This window comes from Chanodichthys erythropterus, chromosome 23, assembly GCF_024489055.1.
Source record: "Chanodichthys erythropterus isolate Z2021 chromosome 23, ASM2448905v1, whole genome shotgun sequence".
Lineage (NCBI taxonomy): Eukaryota > Metazoa > Chordata > Actinopteri > Cypriniformes > Xenocyprididae > Chanodichthys > Chanodichthys erythropterus.
In genome coordinates, this window is record NC_090243.1 from 10,217,966 (window position 1) to 10,245,944 (window position 27,979).

A 27,979-nucleotide genomic window follows, 5' to 3' on the forward strand; every position below is an offset into this window, starting at 1 on the left:
TCATATACACCTACTGTACTCTATTCGCCTTCATTGAAATATCTACAAATAAATAAGTCACCGGTATAAATAGATCATGATGGAAAAGCAGCACTATGGTACAGAATATTCATGTTTGTGCTAAATGTAAAAATATCTTTGGCTGATGGGTTTGCTCATGGTTACTTCCCGAATATTTCCATCATTTTGCGGTTGCTGTGAGCTTGCTGGGCCATTTGTTCGGCTCTGGCCATCTCCAGTACTTCTCGTAGCAGATGAAAGGTCAGGTCCAGGGAAATCGGTGGCTCCTCCGACCTGCGCTCTCTCTCCATTGAGTCGAGCGCCCGGAGCGCGTAATTGCCATCCAAGCGGCCGATGTTTCCAACTTTCCCCTCCAACAGACGCTGCGTTAACTGGAGCTGCAGTGCTCTTTTGGAATACCGGGATGTCTCGGGGAAGCTGTCGGCTGGGGTTCGGAGAGAATTCTGGTTTCTGTTACCGAGCCGGATGAAGTACTCCTCCCCTAAGCGTGCCAAAACCGGCGGTGACTGTCGCTCTCCATCGGGGTCCGTGGCTGGCTGGTTGGAGCTGCTTTCGATGGCTCTACATTCATACGGTGGTGGAAAGGCAACGAGCAGAGCCACGGTGGTGACGAGAAAATTGAGCTTCATGTCAAAAAGTGGCGAGGAGAATCTGTGGGAGAAGTGAGTCAATTATGCGCACGATTTCAACTTCTCAAAAACTGTTTTGCACTCTCTGGGACAAAGCTCAATTCATGACAGATGCATTTTTTTAAAAGCGTCCTTACTGAATATATTTGCATTGCACAAATGTAGTATATTTCGAAGTCCACTTGGGCATTTACGCGCGCCTTAAAGTTGGATAGATGGGTGCCTCATTGTGCGCAAAACACGAGGACGCATCCATAGCAATACAAACTGACTATAAAAAGATTACTAGTGTAACATCATGATATTAGCTAAGGTTTACTAGGCTACCGCAATATGAGCTGTCTTATTCTAGATAAGATTTTGCGTACCTGTGCGTAATTGGTATATCCTTGGATGGTTTTTGAACTTTGCGAGGTGCGTCTCTCTTCCAGTTGTTGCCTATCAAGTTATTACTTTTAGGACTTCTTCAAAGGAAGGCTGGAGTTTGCATTTATATAGGCACGGTCAGCGACAAGTGTCACGCATTTAGTAGCTTGCGTCTGCGCAGAGGAGAGAGAGAGCTGACTTGAATGAACGTAAGTGAACAGTTTTCGGTTTGAATGAGTCATCGAGGTGTGTGTGTATGTGTGTGTCATTGAGTGTGTATGTGTATGAAAAAAGATGCAAAACCAGGGGTATTTTAGGATTCTTTATATTGATCTTCTCTCCTCTTTAATGAATATGTAAGAGTGTGTCATTTAAATATTTTACAAGCTTGAAATGTATACAAATGCATGAGGCGAATTACGAGGCTCTGTAATTATGACTTGAATCCCCAAAGAAAGTCAAAACAAAAGTTTGAGACGAGTGTCTTAAAAGTACGTATTTTTATTTAACACGAGTTCCCTAAAAGTTACATTTCAAGTTAAGCAGAATGCACTAAACAGACGCTAGGGAAGAGAAGTCCCGTTCGCCTGAGGAAGTAACCATGGCAACAACTCGCTGCTCGAGCGCTTCTCGTTGAGATCACTATGGGATGGTACGTAGACAAAACATTAGTATCGTTTTCATTCATCACTTTATTACAAATTTGCATATCAAAAATATGTCTTGGGCCTTTAGTGTTTTGTTTCATGCCTTTAAGATAGTTGACGTCGGTTAGCTGACCGTAAGGGCGCCAAATTGGCCTATTTGTTGAGCGCGAGACTGACTTGAATAATACATACACTGATTGAATTCGGATTGTATACTTTTATGCTTTTCTGTTATGAATCCATAATCTTTACTTAAAGGGAAAGTTCTCACCAAAATGACAATTCTGTCATTCATTCTGTTCCAAACCTGAATTCTTCTGCTGAACAAGAAAGAAGATATTTTGAAGAATGCATGTAACCCCATTGACTTCCATAGTATCTTTTTTCCATACTATGGAAGTTAAACAACTGTTTGGTTACCCATATTCTTCAAAATATCTTCTTTTGTGTTCAGCAGAAGAAAGAAATTCATACAGGTTTGAGACAGAATTTTTATTTTTGGGTGAACTATCCCTGCAGAATGTTTGAACAATGTGGGTCATTGTTTGGTTTTGAATATTTGGTTACATTGTTGATTTTTGCTTAGTTGCATATTCATCTTACCAAAGATTTTAAAGTGGTGTAAGCTAGTCAATTCCTCAGTCACAGTCCAGGTTGTTCCCTCTTTAAAATCGTCATCAAATACGTCACACTAAACCGCAGGTTGTTGAGTTGTTGCAGCCACAGCCACGCAGGCGTGGTGAACTTCGGGCAATGTTCTAGTGGGTGTCACTTATCCAGACAGCACAGACAGAGCTTTGGGTCCCGGTGATTACAGATGCGCAGCGGCAGGACCACGTCACTCTCGCAGTCACTGCTGTCAAGTGTTGTCCTCCCCCCTCGCTCTGCTCTGGCCATGAGGGAGGCTAGGAGATGGAACACTTGGCTCGAGCCCCTTCACACCTGCTTTCAGAATGCCAATCAGACGGCGTCCAAATCAGCTTCTAGACAATACATGCTAATGTCTAATGAAGCAGAGGTCACATATTTCCCAATAGATTTGAATGGAAATTCCACATTGCTGCTTCGTCCTTTCAACCAGTTATGTGGGTTATCCGTAAAAAACATGATTGGTTTTTAAACATTGCAAAAAACATGCAAAAAATTAGGCATAGGATGAATAGGATATAAAACAAGGTATGAAATAGAGTGCAACAGTCTGGTTCCGGAAGTAAAATCTCCATTCATTTTGTTCCATAGGGAAATGACCTTCGTTGATCTTCGAAACACAAATTAAGATATTTTTTGTTTAAATCCAATGGTTCAGTGAGGCCTCCATAGCCAGCAATGACATTTCCTCTCTCAAGATCCATTAATGTACTAAAAACATATTTAAATCAGTTCATGTGAGTACAGTGGTTCAATATTAATATTATAAAGCGATGAGAATATTTTTGGTGCGGCAAAAAAAACAAAATAATGACTTATATAGTGATGACAGATTTCAAAACACTGCTTCAGGAAGCTTCGGAGCGTTGTCGAATCCGCAGTTTGGAGCGCAAAGTCACGTGATTTCAGCAGTTTGGTGGTTTGACACGCGATCCGAATCATGATTCGATACGCTGATTAATTTGTGCTCCGAATCTTCCTGAAGCAGTGTTTTGAAATCAGCCATCACTAAATAAGTCATTATTTTGTTTGTTTTTTGGTGCACCAAAAATATTCTCATCGCTTTATAATGTTAATATTGAACCACTGAAGGAGGAAGTGTCATTGCTGGCAATGGAGGCCTCACTGAGTCATCGGATTTCAACAAAAATATCTTAATTTGTGTTCCGAAGATCAACGAAGGTCTTACGGGTGTAGAACGGCACGAGGGTGAGTAATTAATGACAGAATTTTCATTTTTGGGTGAACTAACCTTTTAAAGACAGGCCTACTGTGAGCTACGAAGTTGTTAATCCATGGTATTTGCTTCTGTTTGAGCCATCAGTCCGCATTATTTCAGCTTATTTTTAAAATAATTGTATTTAACAGCAGAATTTCTAGTGAAAAACTACATTACCCATGATGCTGTACAGAAAAAAATACACCAATCAGTGATTCGAAAAAGCAACAGCACCAAAATAGCTCTTTAGCTCCGCCCACTCTCATGACGCAATGCGAATGTAATCAGCTCTCAAAATACGTAAATGTTTGTATATATATGCATATTTTGCAATAAACTATTGTTTTTATATATATGTATAATCAACATTTTGAACATGAGAAGTTTTATATTTCTGCCTTTTTAATTTAATTTGCTGTTTGCAATGCTTCATGGGATTGTAGTTCTTTCCCTCACTAAAGCCATTAAGTACACTTTATCATTTGTCAGATTTTCAACAACTTTTTGCTTCAAACCAAAGTTTGTAACATTATGATTCACCTTGTGGCTAATTGGCTTGGTTCATGGCTTATAACTCTTTAACAAAGACTTTTTTAAAATCCCCATGAGAAAAATGAATGGAAAAAGTATGTGAACCCCTTGCAGAATCTGTGAAAATGAGAATTATTTTAATAAAATAAGAGGGATAATAAAAAATGCATGTTATTTTTTGTTTAGTACTGAGTAAGATAACCTGAGTAAGATATTTTACATAAAAGATGTTTGCATTTAGTTCACAAGACAAAACAATAGCTGAATTTATTAAAATAACCCCATTCATAAGTATGTGAACCATTGATTCTCAATACTGTGTGTGGTCACCTGATGATCCACGACTGCTTTTTTGTTTTGTGATATTTGTTCACGAGTCTCTTATTTGTCCTGAGCAGTTAAACTGAGCTCTGTTCTTCAGAAAAATCCTCCAGCTCCTGCAGATTCATCAGTTTTCAAGCATTTTTGCATATTTGAACCCTTTCCAGCAGTGACTGTAGGTTTTGAGATCTGTGTTTTCATACTGAGGACAACTGAGGGACTCAAACTCAACTAGTAAAAAAAAGTTCAAACATTCACTGATGCTCCAGAAGGAAACACGATGCATTAAGAGTCGGGGTGTGAAAACTTTTGAACAGGATGAAGATGGACAAACAAGAGACTCATGAACAACCATCACAAAACATAAAAACAGTTGTGGATCATCAGGTAACCACACACAGTATTGAGAATCAATGGTTCACATACTTATGAATGGGGTTATTTTAATAAATTCAGCTATTGTTTTGTCTTGTGAACTAAATGCAAACATCTTTTATGTAAAATATCTTACTCAGGACAGTACTAAACAAAAAATAACATGCATTTTTTATTATCCCTCTTATTTTATTAAAATAATTCTCATTTTCACAGATTCTGCAAGGGGTTCACATACTTTTTCATGACACTGTACTTCCGGAACCTTGACGGGAAATTTTGAACTCTATTGCTTTCCTTTTCCTCAACAAATGGCTTAACCTTCATAAAATACTAGCTGATAACCTGAGGATTCCAAATTAATATTCTACAAAAATTATTTTTCTAAGTTGTAAATAAAAATATTATTAGTTTTACAAGAAAATACAATATCAGTCTTTCTACATCAAAATTTCAGTTTTATTCTATGTCACTTGCCATGTAAATATTTGTGAAATGTTTCAGTGTATTCAGTGTTTTATGCTATATTCTGTTTATATAAAACTGAATATCAATTCAAAATTAGGACATTGTGGGATTTTAATTGTCGGATACAATCGTGAAATCAAAGAAATCTGATGTGGACAGGCCAAAATCACCATTTTAAGGAGCAATACAGATATTTAGCTAAGATTTCATGCTTATCAAACATATCCAATAGTTCTTACAATAAAAGCATGGGATTTGTGCCTGTAACACTTTTTTAAAAAGTCGGAGGGCACCAATTTGCACCCTATTTGTGGAAAGTGCCATTACATTTATGATATGTGGGATGGGGAAGGCTCAAGGGAAAAAGGCTGACGGTTAACAAGAAGAGTGGATTCATCCCAAGAATAACGTTATTATGGATAATGACTGCATCCATCTACGATAAAGCTGACAGATGAAGAAGGCAGCAGACATCTTGGTTCTATTTCCAGCTCCTCAAAGCACCTAGTCCCTAATCCACTCAAATTTACTCCGGTGATTCACTCGGTAAATTAATTATTATTATATTCACCCCACGTTGCGCAGCCGTCTGTGTGATCATAAAAGTTAGACAAAACACCTTTATGAAGCAATTCCTGACATTCATTGATGTTTTTGACTGAATATTTTTTCACTGCGTGGGAGTTTTCATTCTGATTGATTGCATGAAGCGATCAAACAAATGATGAGGTCAAAAGCTTAAGCGTTTCTCCGCAAAATAAAGTAGAGCAATTTTCCTTCTCCCTTCAGGCCTGGTGTCAAGTCCCATCATGACATGCGGCTGCTTCCTGACACAAATCCAGCGTACCACCTCGCTGTAAAATTCACAAATTCGCTTGTGGTCATCGATGTCACTACGATTTCAAATCAACGTCTGTAAGTGGATCACAAAACACGGCACGTGACAAAACACAGGAAGTGCCGTAGGCTCACCACACCGAATCCATACATGCGCTGAATGTGGTTTTTCACCGGTGTATGTTGACTAATAAGAATCATAAGGCATATGACGTGTTGGTATGTTTACCAGCGGCTCTCAAGACTGAAACACATCAGAGAGTAACTGAACCATTAAATCTTGCTCTTGATAAGCGTAACACTCAAAGTTCATTCACCTCTTTACCTCATATGTTCCTCACATCTACATAGGACTCTTCACTTTCATCCTTGTAATTGCATCGGATTACGGCAGCGTTGTTAACAATGACGCCGTTAAGCTGCGCAGCATCATCAACAGATATAGTCTATTCTGGTCAACTGCGAGGAGATATCAATAAAAGGTTGTCAGTACTAGAAATGAGTTTAAAGAGGCTCAGAGAGCATGCTGATCTCCCTGCTCCAAATAGACTGTGGTCTGACTCAATAGAAAGGCTCATCTGTCTTCTCAATGGGGTGTTTGCTGATATGAATTGGTGTCTTTAATTGAATCTGAAAACGCACAATATTGGCTCCCTCCTGGTTTTCACACACGACGTATTAATGGCACCCTGAGATGTTTAAAAACAGCACACTCAGATGTTTAAAGACACCATACCGGTGTTAAGTGGAAGACTTAACTGTATTACCCCATTTTTATGGTTCAATGTGTTGTGTCCAAAATCCAGTATACATTCATAGCATGTACTGAATTTGAAGAACGTGCTTCTTGAATGTCAATCTTTGAACTTTTATGGCACATATACAGCACTTTATTTACTTTTTATAACCATTAAAAATAAAACATTAATATTTTATATAAACTTTTAACATTTAATATTACTATTTAAATATTTACCTATGGCACTTTTTTTTTTACTAAATTCGATGAAGAACTCACTTCTAGACATCCATCTTTGAATTTCCTTGGTACTTATGGCACTTCATTTAATGTTTAAAAAAAAGTTTTTAAAGGTGTCCTCGAATGAAAAATTGAATTTATCTTGGCATAGTTAAATAACAAGAGTTCAGTACATGGAAATGACATACAGTGAGTCTCAAACTCCATCGTTTCCTCCTTCTTATATAAATCGCATTTGTTTAAAAGACCTCTGAAGAACAGGCGAATCTCAACATAACACTGACTGTTACGTAACAGTCGGGATCATTAATATGTACGCCCCCAATATTTGCATATGCCAGCCCATGTTCCCAACATTATGAAAGGCATTACACAAGGGCAGAACGTCTGGATCTGTGCAGAGTTGAATCATCAGACTAAGTAAGCAAGCAAGAACAATAACGAAAAATGGCAGATGGAGCAATAATAACTGACATGATCCATGATATCATGATATTTTTAGTGATATTTGTAAATTGTCTTTCTAAATGTTTCGTTAGCTTGTTGCTAATGTACTGTTAAATGTGGTTAAAGTTACCATTGTTTCTTACTGTATTCGCGGAGACAAGAGCCGTCGCTATTTTCATTTTTAAACACTTGTAGTCTGTATAATTCATAAACACAACTTCATTCTTTATAAATCTCTCCAACAGTGTAGCATTAGCCGTTAGCTACGGAGCACAGCCTCAAACTCATTCAGAATCAAATGTAAACAATAATCAGCATGCAGTACTCACATAATCCGACGCATGCATGACGAACACTTTGTAAAGATCCATTTGAGGGTTATATTAGCTGTGTAAAGGGCCAGTAGCCCTGAATCGGCTCATTTATAATGATGCCCCAAAATAGGCAGTTAAAAAAATGAATAAAAAAAAAAAATCTATGGGGTATTTTGAGCTGAAACTTCACAGACACATTCAGGGGACACTTTAGACTTATATCACATCTTTTTAAAAAAAGTTCTAGGGCACCTTTTTAATGTTGTTTATATGTATGTGGTGTTTTTAATATGCTTTAAGACAAACCATGTGCAAATTCATAAGTCAGCACCGATGCGGAGTTATTTTCTCTTTAAAACTGCAGTGATCTAAAGAGGGTTTCAAAAACGCAGTTTGAAATTGCTGGCGTTTCTTACATCACAAACTACCTTGTAACCAATCACATCAACGTGCCGACGGGCTTTAGCATATCATTAACTATAACCGCTGTAAAGCAGGGGAGTCTCAAGAGATGCCAGGTTATCCCGGTATATTTTGATGATATGAAATATCGAGTAAATTTAGCAATATAGTGAGTGTATGATGTATATTACGATGTTATGATGAACTTTATACTATTGACATTCTGAGTTGTTCAAAGTGTTTATAAGGATACTGATTTTTAGAAGGCAGACTGAGATGGTGAACGGTTTGTGTAACATTAGTAACATATTACTAGCTGTTTGATAATGTAGTCAAGCAAATGGCTAATCATATTAATTACCATTATGTGTCCGACCTTGTAAAAAAAAAAAAACAATACCATTGTGCGGCGTTTACCTCAGTAAGTTGACCGAGCGGATCTCTGAGCTTGTGTGAGTGAGTGGAGGCGGGGCTAATTAGCATATTCATAGATTCACATACTAAATGAAGCAAGGGTGTAGAGTTACATTCAAGCTATTTTAAGTCATGAAGACATTTTTTTTCACAGGAAAAAAAACATTTAAATGTGTTATGTTGGTGATCAAAGATGAGTTTTAAGGGATAAAATTATTGACTACAGAGAGACTAAAAATTCTTTTAGTATTTTATATAAGATTTAATACTTTTTAAATATATGTTTTTTGTATTTAATATATCAAAAAGTAAAATCAGTGACTGTAAAACAATATTAGGTCCAATATTTTTCATGGAATAATTGTCTGTGTACCATTATAGTACAGTATGTACTGAATTTGATGAAGAACTTACTTCTTGACTATCGATCTTTGAATCGATAACACTAACACTTGAAAAGAGCTTCCTGCCTCACAGTGTACCTTTTTTATTATCTGATGGGCCCTCAATTCTGGTGGGCTTATGGGATAGCAGAGTCCACTGGTTGCACACTTCACTGCCAACGCCATAAGGACTGTACTAGTCTTTAATCTCAGATGGATTGAATCATAATGAAAATACAGCGGAGACTTTATTGTCTGACAGACATGTCTGAATTCATCAGCTGTACCCTATAAGTTTTAATAAGCTTGTTAAAATCCAATTGCTCATGGGTACGTAAATGTCATCCAGCATTATAGTCCAAACAGTGGAAAGTTATAAAAAAAACAGAGAGCTCCAAAATCATGTTACTGCAACCCCATCAGGCAACTGTCCTTTAGGTGCATGCATTTGGAAATTTCATTGAGAGCAGTGAGTCCTTTAGGTCTCTTAAAATACAAGGAGCTCTTGGCTGACGGGGAGAGCAGATGAGGTCAGGGCTCAGAGCGCCGATCTCACCCCCCTCAGGCCACGATACTCTAAATCCAACTGGATCAGCACCGCAAAGCCTAAATCACACACAGCGTCAAACATGAGCAAAATATCATCTGGCTTAATTATTCATTCAGAGTGAGAGGTGATGGTCTCCTCTGCTCCACACACATCTTTGATTTGTTACTTTGCATTTCTGGGCCTAATTAAGTTTTCCATTGATAATTTGGAGCTTGTTGTTCTGCGATGGGAAGCTTTGTTATATTGATGGATATTTTGCGAAGACATGCCTAATTGTGGGGAAGGAACAAAGGATTGTCTTAATTTAAAATTCAAAAGCTAAACAGTGTCTTACAGAAGAACTGAAATTTATCTTTTGTTCTGCCACCCACAGGTCTGTTCATTAAGAAATGTATTAGTTTACAGCAAACATGAACACAATGTGCAGTCTTAGTTCTTTTACTCCTGAATGAGGAGTTCTTCTATCTTGCTATTTTAAGCATCGTTCATTTGAATTGTTTACACGGATTGTATTTTTTGATCTTTTTAAAAAGCAATCTTAGTTAAATCTAGGTCAAAGTTGGTGTGGGGGGGGTGGTTTCCCCCCTCACTTTATTTAAATGTTTCGTATTAACAAAATATGACATACAATTACAAAACATATACATATACTTATTTGGCCTCAATATATGTCTTTTGTTACTACATCACTCAAAATATTTTGCCATAACCTCAAAACCTTTTGTATTGACATTCGATTCATTCATATTTAAAAAAAAAAAAAAAAAAAATGTAAGAGCTGTGTTACTGCATGATTTCCCTGTTATCAAATATCAAATTATCAAAAATATATCATTTTTAATTTATTATTATAAAGTGGTTAGTTCCTGTCCTTGATTCTGATTGGTCAATAGCTGTATTTTTTTCACGATAAAACACGGCTATGACCGCTTCACCCAACGGCTGTGTATCACTACACAACACCCATAGCAGCCACTCTTAGCAACGTAAACTGTTTGTTCTCAATTGATATTGTTCACTGAAACTTCCTGTATTATGTAGAAGAGTATTGTGAGATAGTATTACCTGCATTTAGATTTAGCATTTTCCTTCAGGTCAGTCCTATGTTCATAATAAAAAAATATGCAATATCTTGTCCTTTTAACAATTAAAGGTTTTTCCCATAACTGACAGTGCTAGTCGAAGCATTTGTCAGTTGCGTCTTGTTCTGTGTTTACAAAAATGTAGTCTTTTCAATATAAAAGTCTTTGCTAATAAGTGACTCGTTCATAAAGGCAGTCTTTGCCGCCATCTAATGGTGTAATAATGTAACTTCTATTGCTGTTCACAGTCAGGCACTATTTTTTCTGGTGAAAGGAAGGCTTTTAGTGATTTTACTTCATGAAAGTTTCATTGATACATATTTTTTTGGCTTTAATATTTGTATTCTGTGGTAACCATTTTATAAAAGCAATAAGGTGCTTCACGTCTTGCCTAACAACGCCCTTCAGCCGTGACTTATTCATGATACAGCACAGCCTTTCATACCTTATTGCTCACTTAAAATACTTTTACATAAAATATAATATAAATATTTAATAACTATTTTTACAATTTAATATTTTTTTATTTTATTTTTTACTTTAACTAATTCTAAAATACTTTAGCTTATATTAATTTTATATTCATTGTAATCAATAAATACAAACCAGTAACTGGTCTTTAACTAGCTAACTTGCAACATTTTTACTAGAAAATGATAAAACAAATCACTGCATTTAGACAATTTTGTTGATAGGGTTGCAATAATTGTAAATAAATATAATATTCTAATAAATAAATATAAAATAAAACAGTTCATATAATATTTAATTTGACCTCTTGAGGTCCTCCTGAAACCAATTTTTCAGGCCCTTATTTCATTTTCATTTCATTTCATTTTATTATATGTAGACTGTATGGAGTTAAATCAAATAAACAAATTCTGAATGAACAAAACTCCACTTTTCCACATTCTTCACTGTTGGCCTTTGTTATTGAATCACCTTGAGATAATGAGAAGGCACAGATATCCTTCCAGAAATGCCATGCTCTATTGCACCTGTCCCTTTCTGGTTTCATTTAACTCATAAAGTTTTGAGTACCTGTCACAGAAAGTGTAGGATCCCTGTCTTTTACCTTTTTCTGACACTTCTGGCTTTGCGATTTGGTGGGCCTGACAATGTGATTTGATATGACATGACATGAGTCACCCTCATGAGAAGATCTTGGGTTTGGCATGAGAATCAATCATACATTTTAGTCAACTGCACTGACATCTTAATTTAACTGAGATATCCTGTAAACTTCCTCAGGTCTTCCCTGTCTTTAATACAAAAATCGCTACTTAAGCAGGAGATTATAAAACAGTAAGGAAATAAACAATGTAGGGCAAATTCACAAAACAGTTACACCAGTTGCGATATTCACAAACCACCCACTATACAGTGTAACCAATCACTGAATGTGCCGGAATTGTGCTGAAATAACATCATAGTCATCGTTTTCAAAGCAAATCTATCTCTTTTTCTATGCAAATGAGGGTTGTTTTAGAATACTACCTATTTGCTATTAAAAAGTGCATGTTAGAATGAACTTCACCTGAACAGCGGAACCCATTGCAATCTTCAAGAAGCATATGAAGACACACTCTTCTGGGAACACTAGAAGAAAACAATATCAGAGCAAAAAAAATTAATGTGAACGTATAATATCCCTGATGACAATAACAGTGAAGCACAATATAAGATTTTTCATGGATCGAAATCGTGATGTACTACTCAATTGGGGTTTGACAACATATGGGTCAAGCATCACTGTTTTAAAAATGCTTGCTGAAAAAACTCTTTTGTCTCTTGGTGCGTCAAGGTGCCTTTTTTTCCCCTTAAGAATACCTTTAGGGCTTGCTGCTGGCTTCGAGTCCCTCTGAATTTGTTATAAGGAGTTTAAGATTTAAAGAAGACCTTGCAACATTAAACATATGTATGTAAGCATCCCAATAAAAAGTGTGCAAAAAGTGTATGTTATTTACAGGTATTTCAGTTTATCAATGTATAATTTAGGTACTGTGGAGTATTGTTTTATTGGTAAACCGAAAAAGCATATTAAAATTATCTGTGTAAGCAATTCAAATCTCGTACTGCACGCAATGATTGTTTACTGAAGTACCTTGCCAACTAACTGCACTACCTAAGTGCAATTCCATGAATATTTTAACCAAAGTGTACTTAATTTTCTTTTGTGCCGCAGCTTTTAAACTAAAATGCTTTAGAGACACGGCATTGCACTGTAAAACATGTTTTGTTCAGGGCAGTTTCGTAAGAAAAACGTCACTCTTTTTTGTTAGGTAACCTAAATATATAAGTTTTATTCAACTCAATATACATTATTCAATACAACTGAATCAATCAGACTACATTAGGTAACACCATTGAAAGCAATTTTAAGGGTCAGGTCAGGTAGAAGTAGTTACACAGTCAGTTTTTATGGTGTGTGTTAGTAGTAACTGATCGCATTAAAAGATGTTTTAATATTAGCAACTTAATAATTTTTTGGGGGGGGAAAAAAACAAAATTAGGATAGTTTAGTTTGTAAACTTTAAAGGATTAGTTCACTTTCAAATGAAAATTAGCCCAAGCTTTACTCACCCTCAAGCCATCCTAGATGTATATGACTTTCTTCTTTCTTTTTCAGAGATATTTTAAAGGGATAGTTCACCCAAAAATGAAAATGTGATGTTTATCTGCTTACCCCCAGGACATCCAAGATGTAGATGACTTTGTTTCTTCAGTAGAACACAAATGATGATTTTTAACTCCAACTGTTGCTGTCTGTCAGTCTTATAATGCGAGTGAATGGGAACTTCTTTTATAAGAGTAAATAAAACATGCTTAGACAAATCCAAATTAAACCCTGCGGCTCGTGACGACACATTGATGTCCTAAGACACGAAACGATCGGTTTGTGCGAGAAACCGAACAGAATTTTTATCATTAAACACCACTATGTCAAACTATGTCAGCACTCGTTTAGTGAGGTCTGATCGTGCTCTGACAACGGCAGTGATGTTTCACACTTATACTTCAATGAGTGCTAGGCAACACTGCCGTTGTCAGAGCACGATCAGACCTCACTAACCGAGTGCTGAACGCAGTTTGACATAGTGGTGTTTAATGATATAAATACTGTTCGGTTTCTCGCAAAAAACTATTGTTTCGTGTCTTAGGACATCAATGTGTCGTCACGAGCCGCAGGGTTTAATTTGGATTTGTCTATGCAAGGTTTTTCGACTCTTACTGATCGAGTTCCCATTCACTCCCATTATTTGACTGACAGATGGCAACGGTTGGAGTTAAAAATCATCTTTTGTGTTCTACTGAAGAAACAAAGTCACCTACATCTTGGGTACGCTGGGGGTAAGCAGATAAACATTAAATTTTCATTTTTGGGTGAACTATCCCTTTAACAAATATACTGACGCATCCGAGCTTTATAATGGCAGTGAACGGGTACAAGTATGAGCTGAAGAATGTGTTTCCATCCACATCCATCCGTCATAAGCATAGTCCACACGGCTCTGGTGGGTTAATAAAGGCCTTCTGAAGCAAAGCAATGCATTTGTGTAAAAAATTTAACAAATTACAAAGTAAAATATCTAGCTTCCGCCAGACGGCCTTCCGTATTCAACTTACGAAGAAAGTGTAAAACTCTTGCAGTTCAAAAAGCTTACTACGCCTTCCCTATTCAACTTACGGAAAAAGTGTAACTGAACCGACACCAGTTTACACTTTCTACATAGCTTGAATACAGAAGGCGGTTTGGCTAGATATTTTACTTCATAACTTGTTAAATATGGATTTTTTTTTACACAAATGGATTGCTTCGCTTCAGAAGCAATCGCTTTATTAACCCCCCAGAGCCATGTAGAATAAGTTTATGATGGATGGATGTGGATGGAAGCACTTTCTTCAGCTCAGGATATTTATTAAAATATCTCAGATTGTGTTCATCAGAAAGAAGACAGTCATATACACCTAGGATGGCTTCAGGGTGAGTAAAGCTGGGGGTAATTTTAATTTGAAAGTGATCTAATCCTTTAAAAACACAAAACAGAACATTAATACCAAATATCCTGACTTCTCTTGATTTATCGTTGAGCAAAAGTGACCTCATTTGGTGTCTTCTCTAGATAGGGCATTCAATCCCGTGGGAATGTTTCTGGACGATCTTTGATCATGTTTCAGTGACACAGAATCAATGACTTGTGGCCTTTTCCTCTGTGACTACACAGAGAGCGTGCAGCTTTGCCCTGTCACTGCCCCCTCACACACACACACACACACACGCGCGACTTTGCACTGATTAGGAGCATCATATTCATTCCGCTCCTTTATTCTGCTTTTTTTTTCATCCCAATGTGTTGCCCTAACATGATTATGCACATAATTTCCAAACTATTCCTGCAGGATTGTCACTAGAGCTCTGACCAAAAACATTAGACATTCTCACTTCATTGGTCGTGTCCATATTCCACTTCTTTTTATTGAAGACTTATAAAAGATATTGCAACTGTTGCACAATAGGGCTTTTCACACTGCGCTTAACCCCGGGTTATCGTCATTCTAAACACCGCTTTTAACCCCGGTAAAAGAACGTTTCACACTTGTAATTTAGAAGCAGGGTTAGCACCGCTTTTAAACTGGGGGTTATGAAACCCTGCTTCGGAGCATTGCGGTGCCAAACTTGTACAATGTGAAACGATAAGTAGGGCCCTATAATTTCCGTGATCACGGAATCCAGTCATAAAAACGGAATTTACTATATAACGCGGAATGTCACGGAATTTGTCAAATTTTTGATGGATGAATTAAAAGCAGGTCAGTACACTTAAATTAAATCACGATATAGACTAGTGTCTGTGAATATTTAACCGCAAAAAAGACTATTTAAACATGAATCCTGCATGCCTGTGTGACTCTGAAATGAATGACGCGGAAGCGCGGTTTCATCATAGACAGTAAAAGAAATGGACACAGCGACCCCATTGAAACTCAATTGAGACAAGTGAAGCCCATTTTTAGCGATTTATAGCACTTCCGTTTCTGACGCGCAGACTCACACTAAGCTTGATGACGTCCGCAACCTGTCTGACAGATGTAAATCTTCTAGTAGCTGTGCGTGCAAACTGCCATCGTTAATCTTGCAGAGACGGCGAGCTTGAGCGGGGAGTTCTTTGGCGTGAGTGAGCAGGAGTAAGTATTCTGATTAATTATTTTGTATAGTATTTTTAAATGTAACGCCAGTACGCCATATTAAGTTAATGCATACTATTGCCTGCGAGCTTCTCCTCCTGTCTGTACGGTAATTTCTCTACTGTGCGACAGAGAGTCGAGTGGTTATGACGCAATCGTTAGCCTATTTTTTACAAAAACTGTTTCTACGGGGCCATAATGTAACATAGAAGGTAATGGAGCCCTTTATACATTGTCGTGTATATTTAGAAATAAATAATGGACAAATGGAGTCTTTAAACGCCTCAGATGTAAAGTTATTCACTGTCAAAGTGACGCCAAAATGAATGGGAGTCAATGGGATGCTAACGCAAGTAAAGTTCTGCTACAAGATGGCGGCACGCGGCCGACTTCAACTTCCGGTCGACTTCCTTAGGCACTGGTAAAAATCTTATCTCGTCTCATCTCGTGAACTCAATCTCTCGTCTCGTCTCGTGAGATACCTGTCTCGTCACACCCCTACTAAACACAGTGCAGTGCTTCCTCGTTCTACGTCAAAACACCAGCTCAGTATTGGCTGACGCTGTTCACATGAGCACTAATCTTTTTGATTAAATCTGAGATATGTCTGTCTCTCCATAGACTGCCTTTGAAACTTGATCTTTGACACTTCAAAAAATGTATAAAGAGATCAAAAAACTAATCCATATGACTCGAGCAGTTAAGTCCAAATTTTCTGAAGAGACTCGATCGCTTTTTATGACGAACAGATTTAATTTAGGCTTTTACTCACATATTAAATATAAAAACATACTAAACACAAACAACAAATACTCAACCGAACATGAATGATGCACGAGATCAAACCTCTTCCGGAAGCTGCGTAACCAATGAGATTAATCCTGTCACTTACACATTTATCACATTTTTGTTACTTTTTAGTAAACTAACTACCATGGATCTTAGACTTAAAACCTTACTTGTCTTTGGATTGTGTCAATAATCATGCATACACACACACACACACACACACACACACACACACACACACACACACACACACACACACACACACACACACACACACACACACACACACACACACACACACACACACACACACACACACAGGTGTCTAAGTCTAAGATCCATAGTAGTTTAGTAGTTGATTTACTAAAAAGTAACAAAAATGTGATAAATGTGTAAGTGTACATGTGCAAAAAAAAAAAAAAAAAATCAGTTATTTTCTTTTTCTTATCTTTTGGACCCTGGGTAGATTACTTACAAATTGTAGTCCATTACTGAATACAAATTAAATGATGAAAACAAGTTAGTTACATAATTTAATAGATTACACATTTTAGGTAATATAATCTGATTGTTTAGATTTCTTTTGACCTAGCGTGTTTATCACATAGATTTGAATAGGATAATCATGTGCCATATTGATATAATACAAAACATTATGTTGAAAATGTGTTAACAACATGAAGTGTATTAAAAATTACATTATGACAGGGTTTGATGAAGTTGATGAAAAGGTAATAAAGTAATTATTATTTATTATTAATTATTATTATATAATTATTAAAGTTAAATATTTTTTATTTAAGTATAAAAAATGTTTCATTTATTTCTAAATAAAACAAAAAATATTAAATATTTTATTTGATTATGTGTGCCCTCAATTTTCTACGTAATTATATCCTTTAAGAACATGTATCAGCAATAATAGGCTGTTTTAGAAAAGAAAATTTAATGAGAATATGATTTATAAATAAAGATTTATAAAATGTAATGATGAATAATACTGCTATTTTGTTAATATTAAGTATCATGTAATCAATAAAAATGTAACTGTACTCTGTATTTTAAAACATATAATCTTATATAATTTTTGGAATCTGATTATGTAATCAAATTATATAATCAGTTACTACCCAGCACTGTGTGTGCGCGGCCGGTGAGTTGTCAGAGACGCGACGCTGCGCGGCGCCGAGCTTCGCGTCCGGTGTGCGACCCCCTTACTGTTGTACAGTAGAATTTAGATAAATTAATTTAACAATAAATTATTAAAATATATTTATATAATAATAAATATATAATCTTAGTGTTTCTTCCATGTTTTAATTTTAACAGTAGCTCTGTTGTGCAGCACATTGTTTGACAAAAAAGTTTAATTTCATGATTAAAAGATAAATTAAATGGTATGCGTTCATTTGATTGCCAGAAAAAATGTAAATACACAACAGAACTTCTGAAAAAAAAATCATAAAAATATATATTTTTAATTAATAAATATTGTTGTTTTTAAGAATTCAATTAATTAGACATGCTTTTTGATTATTAAAATGGAATTAAACCATTAAAATGGAATCCAGAGAACAGAATTTGGTAAAAATAAAAGTTGAAGGGAAAGAATAAAACGTTTATCATAATTTTTTTGTTAAACTTTTATTAAATTGTTGGTAAATTGGACAAGATTAATTATTTCAATTAATTAGACATGCTTTTTGATTGCTAAAATTTAATTTAACCATTAAAATGGAGTCAAAAAATGAATAAAACGGAAAAAAACGGAATCCAGAAAAATTAAAACGGAAAAAAATGAATTTGGGAAAAAATAAATCGGAATTTGGGGAAAAATAAAACAGATTTTATAGGGCCCTATAAGGTGTTATAACTAAATGATTAGCAACGGACAACCAATCGTGCGCCTCATATTTACATGCTTTAGACAGTCACAGAAACACTCACAATGTATATAAAAAGTAAATTTAGCATTTGAGAGGAAAAATGTCAAATGCTGACAGAAAACATGAAAATTTGAGTGAAGAAGAGATCATTTCATTCTTACCTTTATAGTCCGAAATGTCCATTCATTATAAACTCGATAGTACAGTCGGCAATACAGGATGCGCAATGCTAGAACTACTGTATGTAAACAAGTTGCGTGTTGCGTTTATCCAATCAATGACACTGACACTGCAAATATGCAAATAAGAACGTTAACCCAGGGTTTATGGATGTACAATGTTAAACATCATCTTATGAATACCCAGGCTTAATTGTTAACCCCAGGGATATTATGAAAAGTGAAGCAAGATAACCCAGGATTCCATTTACCCAGGGTTTAGAATGACCCAGGGTTAACCATTTCAAGTGTGAAAAGCCCTATAATGAAACACAAGGCACCTGACAGGAAATAAAATTAAGTAGTAGTACACAAAACACAGTCAAATCCCCTTCCCCCGATCCAAGCCACATATGAAAAAAAAAAAAAAGAATAAATAAATAAATAATAAATTCAGACACAGGATCAAACCTCTCACCAGAGCTCTCTAATCAGCAGGTCCAGTCCACTTTATTATCTGGCCCATTAATAAGAACATCAATAATAGCAGGTAAAGGGTTCCAGGTCATATGAAAAGAGCTCAAGGATCCCTTCAGAGAGTATCTCAATTTTTAAAATTGGATGCACTGTAATACCTCTCGCATTCACTACTCATGCGTTGGTGGGGAAGAGTGCTTCCATTTGATGAGAATGACACATCTGGCTAGCAATTTTGCAAGGGCACTAACACGCTCCATTTTATAGGTATAATCAGAAATGAAAGAAAATTAAACAGGGCAGTTAAGGTGTTAGGGACAATGTTGGTATTGAGGGTCTGTAAAAGAGTCTGAAACAATAGTCAGAGTAAATGTAATTAGTTACTGTACCTTTTAAGTATCTTTTTGGCTACTTGGTAGTTTGAGTATCAAAGATATTAGCAACTTTTACTCTCTACTTGACTACATGTTTGAATAAGAATATGTACTCCAATACATTTGTGATGAGTAATGCAATTACTTGTTAGATTTTGAATTTGGCACCTAACTTTTTCTGAAGCATGTTTATTTCTGCCATCTACAAGGCATTGAAGGTACTATATCTTGTGCATTTTGCCCTTACTCACACAGAATGATCTCGGAATTATCGTAAATATGGGTTTAAGAGTTGCTGAATCACAGGTGTTGCACATATGAGATGAGGACATCCCTGACAGCAACACAATATAATGTTGGCCCAGACCCGGCCCACATCTTGTCCGTGTGTAATCCACATGTATTATCCACATTATGTTGCTGTCTTGGATGGCTGCAGTTGGTGTTGAGGCCGAAAACAGCATGTACAATGCAAGTAGGCTTTGAATATTTAATTTTACTCAACATTATTTTATTTATCTGTTACACTGAAAACACCTTTTTGAAGGATATTGGTTTATTTATCCCTTTTTAGAGCACTTAGCTTAACTGAGACTTGAGTGTAGATGTTGAAGAGGCTGTTGTGTCAACCTTGATTTATTGCAATGTTGAGGTGTTCAGTTTTATTTTGACTTCAGAATTAACGTGATTGCTCTCCTCACAAATCAACGGTTTCTTGTTTTCACTGGCATGTCTCTTAGGTGTTGAGAACTAGTGCATCTTTGAGCCTATGTTTAGTACTTAAATTTTTAAGTACTGTTAAAATCAGATACTCTTAAGACTTTTCCTCAAACATATGGTGACTTGTAACTAATGGAGTCATTTTCACTGTATGTTATCTGTACTCTTACTCAATGGTATGGTTTACAGGTACTCTTTACAACTCTGACAATAGTCTATTAGCTTTAGACAAGTCTAAAATATATGTATTGTATGTGGTAAGCCGGAGATTGTTTACATCCAATACAGGCATCACTTCTGTTAGGGAACATCTTTACTAATTTAGCGTTGGTAAAGTGTGCTTTGTGTTTCACTTTATATTGCATTAGGGCATGTGTAGCACAGTTGGATGAGAAATGCACTAGACTATGAATGTTCTTCCACTGATTCTCGGAAATGTTAAAGCCCAAGTCATGCTCCCAGGACTCTTTGAGAGTGTCAGTGGGAGATGGGGATAAGGAAGTTATTTTGCCATAAAGGGTAGATATCAGCCAACTTTGTCCATGGTCAAGAGTAAAAAAAAAAATTATTTCAGATTCAGAGAGGTGGTTGGGAAAGTGGTGAAACTGTTTTTGAATAAAATGCCTCAATTGGAAGGACTGGAAAAGATGACTCTTTTAATTTTTAAAGTTTAATTTAGCTGACAGGGATGAAAAAAAAAGACTTAATTAAGTCATTAAGTATACAGAGACCCTTAGTAGTAGACCAACTACAAAACACCAGTATTTTTACTTTGTTACTTTATTTCAGTACATTTTTCAAGTATCTGTACTTTGTCTGAGTATTTTTATTTTGGGAAACTTTTACTTCGCAACATACAAAGTATAATGTTGTACTTTTTACTACACTACATTTCATAAAATCATGTCATTTTGTCTTTATTTTAAACTGAAGAAATCATCACCCAGAGACGTAATAGTGGTGTCCGATTCTTGAACGAGCTGATTCTTTTCAATGAGCCTGCTAAATTGTTTCACAAAGCGCACTGTATGATTAATTCGTGAATTGGACAGACCCGATTGCATCTGTTCGAGTCAACAACTCACTGATTCAAGTGATCCGGTCAGAGCAAGATTAAAGTCGAGCCTGAGTGCGCACATGACTGATGGTGTGAAAAGTAAGTTACTAATGCCAAATTATAGGATTTATTATTGTAAAAGAAAATCATATTTATGTCAAAACTGTCAGCTGTTTGTGAACTAAATCTTAAATTTAAAATTAAATCTTATTTAAAGGTGCCCTCGAATGAAAAATTGAGTTTATCTTGGCATAGTCAAATAACAAGAGTTCAGTACATGGAAATGACATACAGTGAGTCTCAAACTCCATTGCTTCCTCCTTCTTATATAAATCTAATTTGTTTAAAAGACCTCTGAAGAACAGGCGAATCTCAACATAACACTGACTGTTACGTAACAGTCGGGGTGTACGCCCCCAATATTTGCATATGCCAGCCCATGTTCCCAACATTATGAAAGGCATTAGACAAGGGCAGAACGTCTGGATCTGCACAGGGAAATCAACAGACTAGGTAAGCAAGCAAGAAGAATAGCGAAAAATGGCAGATGGAGCAATAATAACTGACATGATCCATGATAACATGATATTTTTAGTGATATTTGTAAATTGTCTTTCTAAATGTTTCATTAGTATGTTGCTAATGTACTGTTAACTCTGGTTAAATTTACCATCGTTTCTTACTGTATTCACGGAGACAAGAGCCGTCACTATTTTCATTTTTAAACACTTGCAGTCTGTATAATTCATAAACACAACTTCATTCTTTATAAATCTCTCCAACAGTGTAGCATTAGCCGTTAGACTCGGAGCACAGCCTCAAACTCATTCAGAATCAATGTAAACATCAAAATAAACACTGTACTTACGCAATTAGACCTGCTGCATGACGAACACTTTGTAAAGATCCATTTTGAGGGTTTATATTAGCTGTTTGAACTTTGTTTATGCTGTTCAAGGCAAGCGCGAGCTCTTGGGGCGTGGAGCACGAGAATTAAAGGGCCAGTAGCCCTGAATCGGCTCATTTATAATGATGCCCCAAAATAGGCAGTTAAAAAAATGAATTAAAAAAAATCTATGGGGTATTTTGAGCTGAAACTTCACAGACACATTCAGGGGACACTTTAGACTTATATTACATCTTTTTAAAAAAAGTTCTAGGGCACCTTTAAGCGTCTGAAACATTTGTGTTTTACTGTCTGAATGGGTTTTAGGTAAAATCTTATAATGCAAATTAATGCCCTTGCATCTTCCCCGATGCCATAGCAGTTTCAAATGAAGAAAAACTAGTAAAATGCTAACACATTTTGCCCTGTGATGTCTGTTTTTATATTGTAGGTTTCTGTTTTTCCTAATTTTTATGTACTATATGGTATTTTTTTTCTTTTTACTTGAATTATCACTAATTCAAATTAAACATTTAAAAATTTCATTTTTCACTCACTTCATGTCATTCTAAACCCGTTTGGTTTTCTTTTTTTGCTGAAAGATTTTTCAAGAATATTTCAACTGGTTTTGTCCATCAATATCCTGTTAAATTTAAAGTAAAAACATTAACTAAATTACATAAAATTTAACAAAACTAATTTACATTACTGATAATAAAAATACAAAGAAAACTATTAAAATAAAATAATTGTGTATATTGTGTAAAATGTAATTGTGATATGTCACACAAGGACCTCTGGGAATGTCCTTTTACTGCTTTTCACTATAAATTAAACAGTAATTTGTAGGTTTTACTTGCAAAAATTATAAATTTGCTGGTACTTTACAGTAAAATTACATATAATGCAAAGTTAAACCATTTACAATTTTTCACCTTATATGGTAAGATAACCTGTAACCAATTAATAGGTTTTTACTGTAGCATCTTTTTATAGGGTACGAGTCAATAGGGTCCAATACACCTCTCAACACTGTTTTTTTTCTTCAGTGATAGTCAACAAACAACCCAGACATTTTTCAAAGTATTTTTTTGAAATATCATCCACAGAACAAACTTGTACAGATTGCAAACGACATGATGGTGAGTAAATAATGACCTAATTTTCATGTTTGGGTGAACAACCCCTTTAATGGGCATATAAGTACATGGAGTCCAAGTGACTGATCAGTAAAACATCTTCATGCTTCATTCAGCATTGTGTTATTTACATAATCAGCCACCAATTGTATCTCTGGATGGATGCGGAAGTGTATCCCTCAGAGCAGATAATCAAGGTGCGATGCTACAATGCACAGAAATACCCTCCGAGAGGCCATCCGAGAAGTGTCTAGTCTACTTAAGATGGTGAAATTTCATAATAAGTCACAGAGTACACATCCAGGTTTAAAAATCCTGAGGAATAATTACCTCGGGCAAAAGTTTCACTTCCTATATATGAGTGTGGAAGGCTAAAAAAAGAATTTTTAGAACAATGCCATTAAAGAATTGTCTAATTGGTGTGTGAAAAGGTCTCCTTGGTCATCTCCATCCACATCATTATGTGGATATTTCAACACATGGTTGTACTTTTTTCATTAGGGACGACGAGTGTGAGCCTAAACAAAGGCGTACCAAAGTCATCTACTGCACTAATTGGTGTTCATTAGCTCCAAGGTTGATACTTTGAGCTCTCTCTGCGAAGCACAGACTGAACAGATCATCAGAGGATTGCACCCATCAATCAGTTTGATTTATCCTGTTAATTAATCACCATCATTAAAGTTGCTAATTGTGCAAAAAGAACAAACGTAAAGCTCCACTGTGCGTAAAACGACTCTTCGCCGTCAAATCATGTTTCATTCACGCACTCGAGGCATGGGATGTATAAAAATGACTTCATTCGCACAAACCTATTCCTATCCGAAACCAATGTTGAGAGACACGTCTGAATTTACTTAATTAAACGCTGTTGATTTATTCAGACGCAGGGTCATGCATCAGCCAATTCCATGTGAGCATAAATCGAAAGACACCTCTTAGCCAAAAAAAAAAGCTTCATTTAAGGGTGTGGAGAGGCGAAGATATTGAGATGCTTGGCCAACCTCTCATTGCAGTAAGTGTACTGTTTATTTTTCACTTGTTGAGAGAAGTCATCAGCGTAAGTGATTGCAGTCAACAAAGCTGACATCTTGTTTAGGACTGAATGACAACAGATGTCCGTGATCAATTAGAAGGAGATGCCTGCGATGTTGAATTGGCAGTGGAATTTATCGATATATGAGTTACAGGCTCTCATTGGATGAGTCAGCCTCTCTCAAGGGAGCGGTGCACGTATCTTTATAGTTTGGGCTTAAAAAGTGTTCCCTCTCCAAACCTCTTTCCAACTTTTAACATCAAGAAGGGAAAAGACACAGCTTGATGTTCTCTCTGAAATGAGGACAGAATATGGCACTGAATCAATAAAAATGTCGATCCACTAAAAAGAATCTCCCCCAGTCTCTGAAAATGAAGGGAATAAATACAGTGGATTGAATTTTCCTTTGACGTGTCTAAAAATTGAGAAGGTCTCCAGTGTCTCAGGAGAGCTGGCGTTCTCTCTGAAGCACACACTTTAAGCTTTATTATATCGGTTTATGTCATTACTGAGCAAGGACCGCGAGTTGCCGATGTAAAAACAAGAAGCTCTGTTTTGTCGTAATTGTATTTTCACGCTGCACATTAGCAGTTCATTAGAGCAATTAATGGAGATGTTGTTTATTGCATTTAGTGCAAACATGTCACAACACGCATTAATGAGCAATAATAATTACACAATTCAAACAATTTGAATCGGAAGAACCTGAACTATTTATTTATAAAATATTAGCAGGCACATATATTAGACTATGATTTTAATAATTGGAGGAAAAAAAGCAAAAAAAAACAAAAAAAGCAGGGCTAGTTGTCACACAGAGAAATGTTAGTTTGGGCCAGGTTGTCACATGATTTAAATGCTTTAATTTTACGTAATACATTTTTTATATCTAATTTTTTATCATTTTCACATTTAATAATTTGGACATTTACAATGTTTTGAGATTATATATAGGCCTATATACAGTATATATTATAATTTTCACACATTTATGCATAGTTTTGAGCTTAATTATTATTAATTATTAAATAGCCTGTTTAATACAGGTTCTCTTTTGATATACTAAAAATTGTGCTATTTTGAGACACCATGAATATAAATTAAATGTGCTTTTAACATACTATATCTGTAAAGTTATCACTTGAAGTACACTTGAACCCATCTTTCATACAAGTGTACTACAAGTGGTAACTAAATACAATTTTTAATACAGAGATAGTATTTTAAAAGCACATTTTAGTTCATATTCAAGGTGTCTCAAGGTTGAGTACACTTAGATGTTCTTGAGATTATCTTAAGAAGTACTAAAGAAGAATTTTTAGTATATTAAGTACAAAATTAGTGTGTGAAAATAGAGCACTCTACATTATGGAAGTCTAATTTTTTTTTCACCTGGGACTTTTTTCGAAAGGATCTTGCTCCAGTTACTCTATTTTAAAAGTGGAAATTCAAAACGCAACAGTTCAGTGTGTTCTCAGAGAACAGACTGGCTGCTTTAAAAATGTTTCAACAAAGTTCTGAAATGACAGAAAAGTACATTTTGTGTGTCCTTGTTCTTACTGAAGAACCGTTTTCATATCCTGAAGTAGATGGAACGTTTAATGAAAGCACCTACATATTCAATGTCAAAAGAGATGTATTTATGATGCTTTAGTCTATAGGGACCAGATCTGATTTGATGTTAGAAGAATTTTAAACAAGCTCACGTTCAAAATGGCCCTAAGATGGTTTCATTTATTCCATCTATAAAGTTTATTAATGTATTTTATGAGTCCAAATTTGTAAGCCAAAGAATTGCATGGCTTTATTCCCATGCTCATGGGACAGAAAACATCTCTGCATATTCCTGCCCTGAGGAAAAGATGTACGTGTGCATCATAATGCGGCATTTGTTTCATGTGCTATGTACTAGTAGAAACAAAATTCCACACTCCAGCTTTCAGATCTGTTAACGGGATTGGCAAATCCACACCTCCTGGTGAATTGCCTCACATCTAAAAAAAAAAAAAAAAAAAAAGGCTTTTCAAGCAGTCAAGTCTTGGAAGTTGCCTAGTAGAATTTGGGTTTTAGAGCTCTGCTTCAATGTGCATCAAGTTTTATAGAGCTCCAGAGTAATTAAAGTGTAGGTTGTCGATTTCTCATGATTATCTCTGTTCAGTGAGCTGCAACATAAACGACTCCGTTGGCAATATTGAGGAAAGACTCAAAAGAACAATAGCGGAAGTGAAGTCCTGACTCATTGGCAAGAAACACAATGATTCACACTGTGAATTGCATTATATTGCAAACAGTATATTGCCACAGGACTACTGGACTGTACATATACTGTTTTCCAATATAACATCATGTTTCCTTAATTATAATGATTGCCTTAAAGGGGACCAATTATGCCCCTTTTCACAAGATGTAATGCAAGTCTCAGGTGTCCTCAGAATGTGTCTGTGAAGTTTCAGCTCAAAATACCCCACAGATCATTTATTATAACTTGTCAAATTTGCCCCTATTTGGGTGTGAGCAAAAATAGTTTTTGCATGTCCTTTTAAATGCAAATGAGCTGCTGTTTCTGTCCCACTTCCCAAAAGAGGGCGGAGCTTTGACAGCTTCACGCTTCAGTCAACAACAAAGCTGGAGAATCTCACCCAGCCAAAATGATGAGAGTCGGACACTGATGGAGAGACTCAGGAAGAAGTTACAACTTTTGCAACTGAAGAATGCAACTGGATGTTTCTGAACGGTTAGTGGATAAATTTACGTAGTTGCTGTGGAGTTGATTCAACTCATCGACTAGCATTTGCCGTCATGTTAATCTTTTGTGCAAATCCAGTGTTGAATTGATTCTTCTTTGTGAAGCAGTCCGTGTAAAATGACGGCATAGCTTCCTCTTCTCTAAAGCAGCCCAACATGGCCTAAATAGTGTTCTGTGCTCGTCTATGCAGCCAATGACAGAACAGTTAGCATGCTTTGTTTGAACTTTTACCATGGCGCTAGAACTGGTACACCGTTGTCACTTGCAAAAACAAAGGGGCAGATTAAGGGGCGATAATATTACAATAAGATCCCCTTCCTACGTCACTAGGGGGGCAAAATCTGAGTGGCTCGTTTTTTCACATGCTTGCAGAGAAAGGCATACCAAAACAAAGTTACTGGGTTGTCCTTTGTCATGTTTTCTGGGTTGATAGATGCACCAGGGACCCAATTATAACACTTAAACATGGGAAAAAGTCAGATTTTCATGATATCTCTCCTTTTTTAGATATAGTTCACCCAAAAATGAAAACAGTTTTGAATTCCGTCTAAACACTATCAGAAAAACAGGTGTGCTGCCCAGCTGTGAGCTGATGTTTATTTAAAACTCAAGTTTAAAAGGAGTCATCCCAAAACCCAGAATGAAGAAGCCAGAGAGAAATCAAGCATGCTTGCCCCTGGCCATTGCTGCCAACCACCTCTAGAGCAGTGCAACAATGTAAACGTGAATCCACTGCAGTGGCATTCCCAGGAGCTCATAATGATATCTATAAAGCACAACAGGAGTTGACACATGGAGCCTCTTAACACTCTTCAAAGCAATGACTCACCAGCTTTTATTTAGAGTAGATATGCAAATCAGATGCCGCAGCCATCACCACGTTCTCTCCTG

At 36.1% G+C, this 27,979-nt stretch overlaps 1 protein-coding gene across 2 annotated transcripts; it reads right to left on the reverse strand.

The window, feature by feature from the left end:
• Nucleotides 1-13: 13 nt before the first annotated feature.
• On the reverse strand, nt 14-27,979 carry crhb (corticotropin releasing hormone b). 2 transcript variants are annotated; one of them, XM_067377159.1, is made up of 3 exons: nt 27,918-27,979; nt 12,171-12,232; nt 14-672 (listed from the first exon to the last, which is right to left on the reverse strand). In XM_067377159.1, exon 3 carries the CDS (start codon nt 648-650, stop codon nt 162-164), a length of 489 nt encoding a protein of 162 aa, XP_067233260.1. In that variant the 5' UTR covers nt 651-672; nt 12,171-12,232; nt 27,918-27,979; the 3' UTR covers nt 14-161. The 2 variants fall into 2 exon arrangements, with proteins under 2 accessions (XP_067233260.1, XP_067233259.1); XM_067377158.1 differs by lacking the exons at nt 12,171-12,232; nt 27,918-27,979 and adding an exon at nt 2,267-2,462.

What these genes read in the sequence shown, in the direction of transcription:
- crhb (XM_067377159.1), bottom strand. Translation starts at nt 650, where the DNA reads ATGAAGCTCAATTTTCTCGTCACCACCGTGGCTCTGCTCGTTGCCTTT.